Consider the following 16119-nt stretch of genomic DNA (forward strand, 5'->3'; position numbering starts at 1 on the left):
TGATGCATATGTTTTATCCACGCCGTCCATACACTTTGAAAGATTATTTTAGGAAATTAGCCCAAAAATGAGGCAGATCCAAATCATAAGTGGACCGTAACATAGGAAACAGTGTTGAAGGAATGTCCACCATTAAAAACTTTCTGGCCCCACTGTAATGTTTATTTGTCATCCAACCTCTCTGTAAGGTCACACAGACCTGGATGAAGGGAAAAACAAATATCACCTTGATCCAAAACTTCTGTGGCCCACAAAAAATTTTCAATCCCCACTATTTCCTGTGGTGTGGTTCACCTGATGGTTGGATCTTCCTAATTTTTTATCTTATTTTCTTAAATAAGATGAAAAAATGAATGAACCGCATGGATGAAACAAATATATCATACTGGGCCCACAGAGCTTTGACACGAGTTAGCTTATTGGCCTCAAAATGAGGAAGCTTTTTTTTTTTTTTTTACACGCGCACACACAACCCCACACATTTACACCATAGTGGGACTTCACCACGGATACTCGAACCTTTGACCGGGTGTTGAAACTTATTAGAGTCTACCAACGGAGCAAGAGTTAGGACTGGATCCTTCAAAATAAGTAAGCTGATTACATGCCCACGTTGTCATAACCGGAAGCGGTTTTCATGCCGAGTAACTCAGTACCCTATGAGGCCCACCTTCATTCATACATTTTATCCAACACGTTCATCCATTTTTTTAGATAATGTTAGGGATTTAGCTCAAAAATAAAGCCTATAAAAAGATCAAATGGACCACACCAACGCAAACAATGTGGATTGAACTTCTACCATTGAAAAGTTCTTGGGGGCCATATAAGTTTTAGATTAAGCTGATATTTATTTATTTTTCCCTTCATCCATTTCTGTTTGATCTTATGAACAGGTTGGATGAAAATTAAACATTACTGCATGCCTTAGAAAGGTTTCAACGGTGGAAATCAATATTTCCACCATTTCATGTGGTATACGGTCCAGTTGAGTTGAGCTGTGGATATATTTCAATTTTGGTCTCAACACTTAAAATGATCTTTAGAAGCCGATGGACGGTGTGGATAAACTACACCCATTCACGGTAGGCCTAACAGAGTTTACTCAGTACGATCACAGGATACTGAGTAACTCAGTACCCAATCCGATTTCGTCATAACGACCGTGCTATGTGGGCCCTGCAATGATGTATATGTTTTGTCCACGCCGTCCATTCATTTTGGTTCATTATTTGGCTAATTGAAGGTGGAAATTTCAAATGGACCACACTCACAAGAAGACAGTGGTGATTCAACGCCCACCATTCAAAACTTCTGTTGGGCCTACAAGTTGATTAGGCCACGCAGACCTGAATTAAGGGAAATCACGAATAATATTTTGATCTAAAACTTTTGTGGCCTCAAAACGGTTTTAACAGTGGGTGTTCAATGGTTCACCCAAGATTTGGATCGGACTCATTTTTTGAGCTCGTGCCTTAAAATGAGCTGGAAAATGGATGGACGGGGTGGGTAAAACACATAACATCATGCACTGTCCGCCCATGAGTTGCTACGGGCAGTGTCGGTGTCCAATCCGCGTCCTCAAAATGAACGGTCTGGCCAACCGCCCGCATTCAATAGAAAAGATACCGAAGTGCGTTGATGGAGGACTTAGCGTAATTCTATCAAACACAAGGACACGTGTGAAACTGAGGACTGTAGCAGTTTTTGTGTGTAAGTAATAAGTGTGGGTGTGCTAAAATCTTAATCGGCTCAATATTTGATTAAATCCAGTGACTTCAATGCTAAGACAACTAAATAACATCGTTTTCAAAAATTCAGTTGTGGTTTCAACCACAGATTGTAACAAGAATTAGGTAATTTGTGAAAGGGTAGGTTTGTCCTTCCAAATATATTCTTTTTACCTTGCGGTAGGGATTTTTCTTTCACTGCTAATTACAATTGATACATTTATCAAAAAAACAAAGATAAATTGATAAACTTAATGGGCTAAAGCAATGCATGTGCGGCCAATTCAATCAAATGTGTGAGGGAAGGTCTAGATTGGTTCTTCATGTGAGTGTACAATGCGCGAGCATGCCAGAGTTTGTTAGACTCAAAAGTTTTTTATTGAATCAATGGTGTCTCCAACATTGAGATGAATAGATTGGAGATTTGGACCCAAATCCAATTATCCTCTCAACTACTAATTTACGCTCCATTCAAACATTTTGTGAAATGGTGGGGATTAGCCATTCTAAACAAGGTCTTTTTGTCTTGTGATAATAGACGTGAGCCTATAACTTTAAAAACTTTTTCTTTCACAGATCTTTAATTTTATATGCCTCTTAAATGAACAATAATGTACAAATAAATGAAATCAAGCTAAACAATGTTAACTTTATTGATATTTAAAATGTATGCTCCATTACAATCAAGAAAGTAATAATCAACCAAAAACAGAATAAAGATAAATACTTGATTCATCTATTGGAATAGATGATTGAGGAGGGTAGTCAGCAAGTTATGACCGAATAAGTATGAACAACTGAATTGAAACTCAATTGGACATGATTTTACAACTTAAAGTTGAGGATATTTACTCCTACTCCTAAGGTAATGTAGTGGGAGTTGTTATGCAGTAGATATATATACTAAACTATGTTAAAATAATGAAAGATAAATGTGTTTGGCGTGGAACCTCGAGCTCTTCTTTGTGTGCTCCTTTTATAGCTTGTCGAGGTAGTGAAACTCCTTGTTAGCTTTCTTGTTGCTTCTGGATCATTCTCGCTCAGTTGTAGTTCTGGATATTGAAATCTCCTTGATTGATCTGTAACTTGCAGCTTGAATTAGAAAAAAATGACTTGAGTCATATCTGGATTCGCCTGGCTTCTTAGATCTTCTTCTTATACCTCATCCTCCGCGAATATGTTCATGTCCAACTAAAGGTCATGTCTGAAAATGTCAAAATTTCTCTTATCAAGATAGCTAGGACAAGAACTTAAACTCGGATCAATCTCATCCATTCAACGTCTCTATCGATGGCCTACCTTGTCATCTTTGAGGTGTTTGATGGTCTGGATTAAACCACCTCCCGCATTTTCATTATTCACTACAGGATGGTTTAGAGTGCTAGAGATGGCAGATGGACGGGATCCATCACATCATCGACTCCCAAGCTCATTGATCTTAGTTAGATTTGATCTCTCCCATTCTTTTATTTTGATCAATGGCCAGAGAGCAACCTAATCGGGCTGACGTATATGCCTCTCCCGACTTAGGTCTGAATAAATCCGGATTGGCTTGGACTTAAGTTCGATCTCTTAATACTTAGAATCTTCTCGAGTGTTGCTGGTTTTCTAAACGCCTTTAGAAAGATCACACATTTTGAAAGGACTATGAGAGATGACCTCACCAAGAGTATTATCACCAAATTCATGATTAAATCCATTCCCTAGGTGGGTCTTTTATAGTCATGCTAAGCATGTTGCCTCATAAATGGCAATGTTGATCATGACCATGTGGCATGCGACAATTCATCACCTAAAGCCATGCGTAAGGGTTCATGTCATTGCATTAATAACGGAATGTGCAACACCGAAGAAATTTCAACTAAAGATATCTTTGGATGCGAGTACGACTTCCGTGTATGCCAAACACATAGTGTTGTGCCGTTGCAGCTTTCTATTAGACCACATCAAGGCACCAAAAATGTAAGGGTGTAAACAAAACCAACCCCCCCCCCCCCCCCCCCCCCATATGTCCCCCCCATATGTTTGTCCCTTCCTATCGAGAGATGTAATGGGATGTTTGACGTTTGAATTTCAGCAACCATTCAGACATGCGACGCATGGCTACACAGGTTTACATTCGATCATTGTGCGAGTTAATGCAAATGTCAGAATTCACCTAGCATGATTGCTAGCTTTTATTTTGGACATGAATTGCGATGTTTTATTTCATTTTTATATTTTTATGTTCTCATTGCAATCATTCTTCTCTTTTGCTCGTCATCCATTTTTATCATAGCTTTCCTCCTTCAATCTCCTTGCATCATAGCTTATTCTTCTCAGGATTCCCAACCTGAATCCGCCATCATAGATGTTCCCGTTCCCACTTTTAATTCAATTAGGCATATTGTCGAACATTTGGTTGATTTCATTCTCCTGGACACCTTAATTCACTATGAATCTGGTGAACTAGACCAATACCTCATTGGTCCAGTCTTCACTTCTTCTCAGGAGGAAGATTTATCTTCTCTTCTTTGCTTCTTTCCATTTACCTCTAGAGAAACTTCTCTTGTGGGCACCTTCTTTCAACTATTCTCACTGGAACTCAAGCACTTCTTGCCATTGACTATGGCCTTGCCCTTCTCGAGACTGGATTGCCTGGCTAAACCGCATCAAGTCTACGTTCGATGATGACTGGAGAACTGTCAGGATCTTTAATTGCATCTAGCTTTCTCAAATCAAGGCAGTTATGCAACTTGTCCTTCTGGCAGCGGTCATATGCTTATGGGATTCTTCAACCAATTGCTTTCATTATCCTCAAGAATTTATGAGTCTCATAGTTCTTGATGTCTGTGCATTGAAAGCCCTTCCTTCCCCAGGCGAATACATTGAGCCATCGAGCCGAGCTCATAGTCCGCTTCTTATTTTGATAATCAATGGGCCAATGTGGTATATTCAACCTATGTATGGGAGGAGATGCAATGGGGTCTTATATCGCGTTAAGAGCATTGTGCTTTTCTACTGACGTGGCTTTGTCATTTTATTTTATGTGCCCCAACCAGTCAAATGACCAAGGAATATAGTGAATTGGCATACTCATTAGCCACCATTGGCCATCCATCTAACCCTTGCACCTTTTGTTCTCTCATTTACATCGGACCCTTCATAGTCTTGTAACCAAGAATCTTCACTATTCTGAGAGCATTGTTTACACCCATTTTTAGTGCTTTGATGTGGTCCAATAGAAAGCTGCCACGCAGTGACACTATCCGGCAGCCCTGTATATACACCAATCTGGTTTGATTCAAGGCTTTCCTCTTCTTCTTTATTACCCCTCACCGAACGTGCATCCATTGTCAAGGAAACTTCTCTGCCATCGGGATGAGTTTTGTCCGACCAGGAAGGGATTTAAGGACTCTGCCAGGAGATTTATTTTTTTGATGCCATACGCAGCCACACGTGTGGGACGTACAAGCCACGTATCAGTGGGCCACATCTTGTAGATGATGGATTAACTCATCGGAGGGGCAAAGACGGTTCGTCGTCAAGGTCCACAATCAATGGAAACGTTTCACTGATGAGTGTACCCGCCTGAATTTCACGTGTTGTCTACATACTCCCTAACTTTCATGTTGGCCTGAGTTTTTGAGGCAGGACCGCCACACGTCTCGGCATGCCTGATGAGTGGCTTGGATTTCTCACACGTTTACCAAATTGACACGAATGAGGGAGAGGGTAAAGGGTCTGTCTCAAGATCCAGCTTCAGCTTCTATACTTTCACATGTGCACACAACCGTACATGCCAACATGTAGATTGCCTGGCCTAAAATCATGGCTAGTCCATCGTCAATCTGCCAACAACAGTATGTTGATGCCAATGCATTGTTTCCTAAGCATAGATTATTATCACACATCTATGGCCCACCTGATGACTTGACCCGCCTGACACAGAGACCTGATCATCTACATCTGGAATCCCTCCTGACGCACGGCTCAGATGTTCCACGCATTTGGCAGCTTGTAGATGCATGGGCTTAGCAAAGCTCGGGAACGCTTATGTGACATACTTAGGCTGCGTTTGTTGCCTAAGACCCAGGAAGCTTGGAGGGCCCACCATGATGTAGGTGAGAAATCCACCCCCTCTAACCGTTTTGTCAGTTAATGTTAGTATATGGCCTCAAAAATGAGGTAAATCCAAAATTCAAATGGGCCACACCACAAGAAGGGGAGGAGTTGCCTAACATTGAAACCTTCCTCGTGTAGACCTTGATGTTTACATGCCATCCAAAGATCCATAAAGTCATTCCCACTGGGATGTACTCGAGAAAAAAATATTAGCCTGATCCAAAAATCTGTAGCCCTACGAATGTTTCAATGGTGGGTGTTCAATTCCCATTGTTTCATGTCATGTGGCTCACTTGAGTTTTGGATCTACATCATTTTTGGGCTCATATGCTAACATGAGCTGACAAAATAGATGGACAAGGTAGATTTCTCACAAACATCCCAGTAAGCCCCACCTAACTTCTGACTACAAGTCAGGGTGACAGGCAATCCCCGTCCTTTACTAGGGGCCTGCTTGGTAGACAGCCTAAAAATGGGTTCATCTCACTTTAGTCAATCATAATTGTTGTCAGAGATTAGGATTGTTGGGTTATCAAGGTAATTTTTAATCCCTAACAAAAAGAAATATGATCTCTATTGCATAACTATGGTTAACTAAAATAAAATGAACCCATTTCTGGCCCCTAAAATGAAAAGAACCCAGTTGGAATTTCCTCTCTATTGAACCAACTATTGCAATTTAATTCAATGGTATATCCAAACATGACTTCTCTAAAAAAACAAAAAAAAAACAAAAAAAACAAAAGAGAGAGAGAGAGAGAGAGAGAGAGAGAGAGAGAGAGAGAGATGACAGATTTTAGTGTTGAAATGTTCATGAGCTCACTCTTGCAAGATTTGGGTCCAAACAACCGGACAAAGGTTCAACCCCGCTACAATTCCTACTAGAGAGACCCTTGATCATATACTGCATAAAACATTCAGTACTCAAAACCAAATACTCAGAATCATTTTAAAAATATGTATGTTATGAATCAATGGTTGCCACAAAATGGTTATCTCAGTTGTGAAGTTGCATTGGGAAGTAAAGACCCATATACATGAATATTATCTTCTTCTTCTTTTCCTTGGTCAAATGTTAGACTAGTTGCTAAAAGAAGAATATCAAGAGACAAGGATCAAATTCAATTTTTCTTGTGCCAAAGATCTTACCATTTCCGAAGGAACTGGAGCTACCTCTCTTTTCAATTTCCATTCAAGAGTGCTAATGTGTTTCCAATAGAAAGATTTGTGCAGTTAAGAGCCTCTTTGGCCAGAGAGTTCATTTGCCTTTCTTCTCACCTTGGAAATGAAATGTTTAGCCAACACACAAAATTGCAAATTTCATCAAAGATGAAAGCGGATTTGGACAGCTCGAATAGCTCATTGGTAGACCCCAAAAATGTTGTTGTTTGACTCTCCTTCAACAATCAACTGCCCTTAGGACTCTATAAAATAAAATCCCAAAACTTTCCTATGAGCTCTGTATTCTGTGACTACAAGATCTCTCCAACTGGAAGGACCGGAGGAAGTTGTATGAATTCCCCCCTTGCTTTCTTGTAAAATGAGGCCAAGAACACAAGAACCCAGATGGTCTTGTGAAGATGCATAGAAATTTAATCTCCAAAAATGGTTAACAAGTACTTCTACCCCACTCTTACTTTGTCATGCATCGTTTCACTATTGGTCACCAACACTGATCATAATTGAAGTTTGTAATGGAGAACCCCTGAAATTGAGCCACAATCCTCTACAGCACCTGTTGTAGGATGCACATGCAACACCAGAGCCCTGTGGAGCCCACCATAATATGCGTGTGACATCCATTCATTCTATCAGTTGTGGCACCTCATGTTCACTGTGCATAACAAAAATAAGTTCAATCCAAAACCCAAGTAAGCCACACACGGGAACAATGTAACATCAACTAAAACCTCTAAATTTACCTGGTGTAGCCTGCCTAAGTCTCAGATAAAGCCGATTGTTGAGAATTCTCTTCATATTGGTGGGGCTCACTTGATTGCTTGGATGGAATATAAACAACATGGTGACTGCAGTAAGCTTCCCATGGTGGGCATCTCAAGCCCCACTGTTCATGTGGTGTGGCCTACCTGAGTTTTCAATGGGCCAGATTTTTCGGCTCAGGTCATAACATGTGGTGTAGCAACTGATGGAAGGAGTGGATGCCACACACATCACAGTGGGCCCATGGAGCTCGGGTGTTGCACACTCATCCTACAACAGGAGTTTTAGAATGTTTTCATTCCCTTAAAATGATGCTGCTCTGAATTCTGTGATGGTGCAGCCAAGTTGTAAAGGTATGGCTAGTCTTTGCTTTGCAAATCTCCCAACAAAGGGATAAGGCAAGCTCGTGTGCAATATCCTCCTTTCTTACATTAGTCCTGACCCTAACTCCCCACCATGTTACCAAGCTTTTCTTGAAATGTCCAAGAAACCTAATATAGGTTAGGCAAATGACCCAAATTTTCCAAATCTTGAATTGGCTTGCAAAAAGAATTAACTTTTCCAGCTCTCTTCCAATTTCCTCCTCTTTGATACTAATGGCTGCCACAAACCAGTAGCAGCCAAGATAGAACAATGCTGTGGACTGTAAGGATCTCCATGCACATGCCCCCTGAAATTTTTTTGAAGTTCATATTCTTTTCTACTTCACTCCTCCCCTCCATCCCCAACCAATGCATATTGTTGAGATTTGTATCCCTCATCAAGCATCTCCCAGGCCAGAAGCCTCAACATTGAGTACATAGCTTCCCCTCCACAATGCAGTATTTCATTAGCCCTAAAAACAAAGATATTATTCTTGATCCCAATCCAACTGCATCCAGTTGCCTTCTTCACACCTCTCTCTTTCATGGCCTTTGTTACTCGAGCCATGCTCTCCCACCTACCCCTTGACGCATGCATTCGACCCAACACCAAGTAAGGAAGAGAGGTGTGTGGTTCCAACTCCATCACCCTCTCGGCAACTCTTTCTGCAAGCTCCACATCCCCATGAATCATACAAGCTCCAAGAAGCACCCCCCAGATCGAAGCAGTAGGCACATGGGGCATGGTTTCTATTGTCTCCATTGCCTCCATAAGCTTCCCTGCTCGCCCCAACATGTCCACCATGCAAGTATAATGCTCTACTCCATGCATAACTCCATATTTCTCCTGCATCAATGAAAATATACTCAACCCTTCATCAACCAAGCCTCCATAACTACATGCTAATAGAACACCCGCTAGGGTTATCCGATCTGGCGGTGGGCCCCACTTGCACAGTTCTCCAAAGATTTGTAGAGCTTCAACCCCTCGACCATTGCGAGCAAAGCCCATGATCATGGTGTTCCAAGAGACCAAGTCTCTTATAACCATTTTAGAGAAGATTTTCATGGCAGCATCAACAAGACCGGATTTCGAATACATGTCCACAAGCGAACTACCAACAATCACGTCCGAGTCTGAACCAGATTTAATGACTAAAGAATGGATTTGAGTACCTTGCTCTGCTGGAACAAGACACGAAGCAGAGCTCAGAATGCTCACGAAGGTAAACTCCGTTGGCCTCAAGTTCTCCCTCAAGGTAAGTAAGAAGAGCCACAGAGCATCACCCGCAAAGCCATGTCTTGAATAACCTGAAATCATGGAATTGCAAAGGGCTGAATCCCAACGATGCATTTCTTCAAAGAGCCGAACTGAATCCTCTAATCTGTCGCATTTGGAAAACATATCAATAACAGCACTTGAAACTATCGAATTAGAAAGAAATCCCATCCTGATGCACTGAGCAAAAACTTTCTTACCGTTTTCCAAATCCCGCAAATTAGCACAAACAGTAACCATTGTTGACACAGTAAACTGATCAGGCAGAAATCCAGTGACCCTCATCAAACCAAAATGATCCAGAGCCCATTCCCAATAACCAGATTTCTTACATGCAGAAATCATAGAGTTCCAAGAAATAACATCCAATTCCTCCATCAAAAGGAACGCACACACAGCATAATCCACAAGCCCAAGATTCCCATACATATCAATTAAAGAATTACCAAGAACAACATTTGTCGAGTTCAGACCACTCCGAATTATGCTTCCATGAATTTCTTTGCCATGACGAGAAGAGTTGACACAGGAGACAACAATCGAGAATGTGAATCCATTGGGTCTCAGTCCAGCCTCCTGCATCTCCAAGAAAACCAAAAGTGCATATTCCATGAGCCCATTCAACGCATACCCCGAAATCATCGAATTCCAGCTGACAATGTCTCGTTCAGGCATTTCGTCAAACAACTGGCTGGCACTTTCCAAGCAGCCAATTTTAAAGTATCCCATAACTAAAAGGTTCCAAGTAAAGGAATTTTTGTTGGGTATGTCATGAAATGCTTGGGAGGAACTGCCCATGTCACCGAATCGGGAATAAAGATCTACAAGACGATTGCCCAGAAAGGTGTTGCGGTGGAACCCAATCTTCACCAAACGGGCATGGATGGATTCAGCGAAAGTCAGGGATTTTAAGGAGAGGCAGTGTGTTATGAGATTGGAATATAAAGAAACGGAAGGGTTAGTTTGGGAAAAGGATCTATGCAAGTTCTGTGCAAAGGAGAAAGAGGGAGTGAATTTTCTTCTTCTTGCTGTGGTTTTTATGGTGTAAGAAATCATGGTTGTGAGAATTTCATGTCTTCTTCTTTCATCTTGGCAACTAACTTTTGAGAGATTTTGGATTTGAATATTTGATTCTTTGGAAAGGAACAAAGCCCAGATCATATAACGTTGCGGCTGTTCGCTTTCCCTCCTCTTTCGATCTTTATTTTAAATTGGAAGAGTATACGGTAGAAGCGGTTGGACCGGAATATGGTGCAGCTATCTATCCACAAAACACATGCTAGTTTGGTGAATCAATCGGGACCGTCCATCTAATTTCACCTTCATCTAGTCGGGTGCATAAGACCCACTATGATCGGTTTTACTCATGGAATGGGATTCAGTGGGGCCCAGGAAACATCAGACTTCACTAAGGCCAAGATGAGGTGATATTTGATTGGCCCAACTCAACCACATTTGATATGGGTGCCCTTTCAAACATGCTTTCGATAACTTGTGGCTGTGGCTGAGTTTATTCTTGTCAGATAAGGGCCTCAGCAAACTCGAAGTTGGCGTTTGCCCGGCTTAACCGATTCCGAGTCCTTCACAACACACGGTGGGATGTGCATTGCCTCCAATCCCATAGGAAGGTAGGTGGGGACCACCGCGATATTTGTGATAAATCTACCTTATCCATTCGCTTCGCCTCGTGTTAGTACATGAGCCCGGAATGAGGCGGATGTAAAACTCAAGTGGGCCACTGATCATTAAAAAAAAAATAGTAAGGATTGAATGCCCACTAATAAAATATCCACGGGCAGCTAAAGTTTTCGATTAAGCCAATATTTTTGTATTTTCAGTTCATCCTAGTTCAAATGACCTAACTGTCACGCATCAAAAATTGGCACCTAAGTATAAAAATCCCGGTCCCGAGTTCTCAGATGTAAACCAAATGAAAATACACGTGTGACCTTGTTCAGATTTACATTCATTTCATACACGAATAATTAGAGCAGCACAATTCAACTTAGCGAATCCAAAGCGAGGTAGAAATAACAAAAATCCATAAATATAAGACTAACAATCAAAATACAATTCCAATAGCGGTGATCGCTCAAAATGGTGATTATAAAAGCCACAAAAATAATACAACAAAATTAATATATGGAGCATGCTCAATCGGAGATTACAATATATAAAAGCACAAAATTTAAATAAAAGTAAGGTCTTATAGTTTCACCTAACACTCCTAAGACGTCACATTAAAAGTGCAAGTCAATCCAAACTTACCTGCCGAAGGTTTTGATAGTACATGCATCAACAATATCGTCTAGTTGGTGTTTTAAAACACCATCCTAGGTAGGAGTGAGTAGCTAACTTAGTGGTTCCATTAATTTTAAGTTATACATGTTATCGACTCAATTAGCACAGGTAATAATAAACAAGAAATCAAGCACTTTATAAATACTTTTGTTAAATGCACGAATGAAATTATGAAATGATTCATACGCCTCACAATCCAGTACTCCCCCATAAGCGAATTCAATGCATATTTCGTAAATATCAACACTCTCTCGTCACGCGACTCCAACACTAAATCGCAACATTTTATTTAATGTAATGCAATTGATGCGTATATTAGTCAATTTGTTACAAAATTCCGTTCATTTAACATATTGAGGAAGTTAGGGTACCATTATTTTACCATAGTCTCAACTGGATCACAAGGCTCGGGGCAGCCGTAGCGGCTCCTCACATGTCTCCATTAATCCGTTTTTGGGTTCATCACACAAGCGACAACTCCTCAGACAATGAGGGATTGACGCTGGCCCGATCGATTACAAATGTCTCGGATGATGCAACCCGAACACATAGGGTTAGGCACCCCATCGACATGTGAAGGACCCCCACAATTGATGTAAGGGTCATCATCCAAACGCAATTGTGGGGCGGTCAAGACATCATTTCGATTTAATATAATAGTCTCATAGTCTTCTTGATTGCTTATTGGTCACTATGAGGAGGCTCGTTTTAAATTTTAAATCCAGATAATGTTTGTCACAGTTTCTGTTTTCATTTTATAAGTATGTGAAAGATGATGTTATAAACTCATGTCATTTCTCTTATGCTTCAAAGAATTTTTATACTCTTTCCAAAATTATGAAAGTTTTTCAATTATACAACAGTTTAGAAAGCCCTATCAATCATCATACCTTCAGACAATATTTCATGAGTTATCTTCTACAGATCATGCACCTGATCTACTACAAATTTATCATCAGACATTTTAAAATTAATATAACAACTAACTATATACTTCTTTGTTCCAGCATCATTCGTTTTGAATTTCTTTTCAAAATGATTCCACAATTCTTTGGCCATGAAAAGATAACAGTAGATATCATGGTTTTCATTGGTCATCGTATTTAGAATACAATTCCAGCACAGAGAATCATCATTCTTCCATTTCGATAGTTCAAAAGATGTCGCTGGTTCCTTCCCCTCAAATGATGGGACAGAGTCTTTAATAACATAAATTAGCTTGAGCGTATTTAGATAAAACTCTATTTTCTGTTATGATCTATTAAAGTTTTTCCTATCAAAAATCTTGATTCTAAGAGTCTCTTAAATTATTGCTATAGTGCTAAGATTTTTTAGAGAGAAATCTGTCTTTATATTGTTAGTTTTAAAATACATGAATATAATAGAAAATCTAAAATTAAAAACTAGAAATAAAAAAAAATTAAAAATATGGAGAGTTGAGGTACATTATTGTCATTGTCTTAAAGACAGATTTGCTCTTATAATAAGACGATCATGATGCATTAGGTCCCAACAAGTCTACTTCCGGGATATAACAGCTCCCCTCTAAGATGAATGACTTAGATTCGGTACACTTTTGATCACAGTCACATGAACTCAAGAACACTCAAATTGATTTGCCCAAAGAGAATAATTTTTCTAATGGATTTGCAATGAAGATGAGATGTTTTTATAAAGGAAAGTTAGGTAGTCATAATGGCTCAATGCGCATTCGAGCGGCATAATAAATGTATATCAACAGTAGGTGTGCAACGGCTCTCTATCTTCTCGTGTATAAGTAATATAACATGTGTAGAAAATTAGTTGTTAAGTAGGTATTTAACGTCTCTTCATCTTCTCATGCATAAGGCAAAACATGTCGAGAGAAAACCAAAAGTGTATGAAAAAAAACACAATGCACTGCTACCACAGCTCCACTCACAAGGTTACTCACATGATATACCCTTGTTTAGCAATAACAAAAATTGGTGAGAAGTTTTAATATAAAGGTTTAATTTTCTTAACAACTTTTTAATATGGGGCAAAATTAAATTCAATTAAGGCAAGTTAGTTAAAAAAAAAAAAAAAAAACCTTTTGATCTAAAGGAATTTCACCACTTATGGATAGTCGAACCCTTGATCGGGTGTGAAACTGCTGAGAGTCTACCACCTAAGCAAGAGTAAGGATACATGTTTCTCGCCCAAACTTTACTTCTACCAAAAAAAAAAAAAAAAACAGAAAAAGCATAATTTTTTTTTTTAAAAAAAAAAAAGCCAAGGATACTCCTCATAGCTTATCGGTGGCACGAGAGTGCAAAATCTAGTCCACTCATCAAGTGGGCCCGCACGTGGATGCATCCAAGCCCAAAAATCAATTTTATGGATGATTCTCATCACTGGATTTGCAGCTAAACAAATGACCAGTGGTCCACGTTCAATGCCCAAAATCTCTCAGTTGGGAACATTGGACATGTACGATTTTCCAGCCAACGCAAATCCGTGGTGGAACCTGCTTGATGAGCAACTGGGATCTCATACACGTGCTAGATTTGTGTATGTTCCGGGAAGTGGATTGTGCGAGTACACACCCACTTCTCCAGTCGCAGTCGGTGCCGTATACTTCCAAGAGCGTAGATGCAATATGCAAAAAGGGAAACTTTGTAACTTTTGTTGGAACTTGGGAAATTTCCAAAGATAAACGTCAAGGGCTAACCCAGGTGTTTGATTCTCTTCTTAAACCTCAAAATAAGGAAAAATTACTAAAAACCTCTGATTTCAAAGCAATTATTCGTCCAAAGGACCGAAAATCGCTATCAGTGCATTGCATCGTCCGCCACCGAAACCAGGTCGAATTGCTCCCTTTTATGGCTGAAACCGGTTTGTATCAGGCGGTACGTATCAATTTCGGCCGATACTTTAAACCTTCCAAAGAGCAATTGCATGATCCTCCACCAAGGGTGTACAAAATACACCTGGGTTCTTAGTTTTGTTCAAGTGGGCCCATGGTTCAATTGGTCTTTTGGGGCCCAAAAATCCTCGAGTTTGAAAGGTCTCAACTTTCTTTTTTTCGGCATTTTTTTACCGATTGAACATGAGTAGATGTATTTCTCTTATTATCAATTTGCAGAAATATCTCCTAACCCCAAAAGCAACCGGCAAATGTGTGTTGGACATTTAAGAAATATATCAGTTAGGACCCACTTAATAAATGCCATGGGTATTGGGACGTGGGAGAGAGAAGGAGAGAGTGGGGAGGGAAAGAGCACGGTTAGCCTACACATGAAGTGATGGAGAGAAGGGTGCCTTGGTTTAATCAGTGGTTGCCCATGTTGGGTCCCTCAAGAGGAGGTGGGACCTGTGTGTGTGGGGGCATTTTGATCTTTTGACCAAGTAAAATGAGAGAAAATTACTTTTTCGCCTTTAAAAAATTATTGTAATATTTGAGATATTTTATTTTAGAAAAAAATAAAATAAAATAAAATAAGATAAGAGAAAAGTTGATGGAAGGAGAGCAGCAAGTAATATATTTCTTTGAGTTTCTTGCTCATTATAAAAAGGGTTTTCATTTCTAGTTTTACAAGAATCTTTTCATACCATTGGATTCTTTGATTGTCTTCTCTAAGAAATTTATTGAAGGATTTTATGCAATCATTGATTTAAAGAAAATGTATAAATTTTTTTATTGTTAGAAACTCTTTTTTATTTTTATTTTTTATTTATTTTTTTTTCAGGCACACCCCACACACTCACACCGTAGTGAGATTTCACCACCTATAAATACTTGAACCCTTGACCTAGTGTTTGAAACTCGTATTCAAGTGATGTATATGAAATTTATATACTAATGATTGTACTTTTATTATATTTAACTCTCACTATTTTTCCTTTCACATCATATGGTATTTTGTGTAAAAAATGTTTCTCCTGTACTCGTTTGATGATTTACTCGCTTGTGTTAGAAGTAATTATTATCCTCTAACTTTCATGTAATGTTAATCCGATTGATTTATACATAGAGATTATCTTATAGAGAGGCTTTGTCACAGGGGCTTTTATTGCACGTGGGTTATATATAAAGAGGAATAGAAAGAATGATAAGAGCTTACAATTCCGATGAAAGAACTGAAATAGCAAAAATATCCTTACTAAGAGCTAGGCAAATTTAATTTTCCTTGCCTAAACTAATCCCACTGGTAAAATTCTCCAAACACCAATGGCATTACATGGAGTATGATCCAGCCCAAATTAAAAAATCGAGATGGTCAATTGCTGGTTAGGCCGTACAAAACATACAGGATGATTAAAGGTCAAATCACTTAATCATGGCCACACCTGTTCTGGTTCACACTAAATACCCATGTTTAAGAAGGATATATCATGGGGTTGTAGATCAGATAATTCCTGTGGCCCCAAACCAGAAGTT

General features: G+C 39.5%; 1 protein-coding gene across 1 annotated transcript; it reads right to left on the reverse strand.

Annotated features, from left to right (window-relative positions):
* Positions 1 to 6781: 6781 nt before the first annotated feature.
* Positions 6782 to 10646, reverse strand: LOC131236557 (pentatricopeptide repeat-containing protein At1g43980, mitochondrial). The gene is made up of 2 exons (XM_058233822.1): positions 7757 to 10646; positions 6782 to 7668 (listed from the first exon to the last, which is right to left on the reverse strand). Exon 1 carries the CDS (start codon positions 10575 to 10577, stop codon positions 8481 to 8483), a length of 2097 nt encoding a protein of 698 aa, XP_058089805.1. The 5' UTR covers positions 10578 to 10646; the 3' UTR covers positions 6782 to 7668; positions 7757 to 8480.
* Positions 10647 to 16119: the final 5473 nt, after the last annotated feature.

The sequence above is a fragment of the Magnolia sinica genome, chromosome 2 (genome assembly GCF_029962835.1).
Source record: "Magnolia sinica isolate HGM2019 chromosome 2, MsV1, whole genome shotgun sequence".
NCBI lineage: Eukaryota > Viridiplantae > Streptophyta > Magnoliopsida > Magnoliales > Magnoliaceae > Magnolia > Magnolia sinica.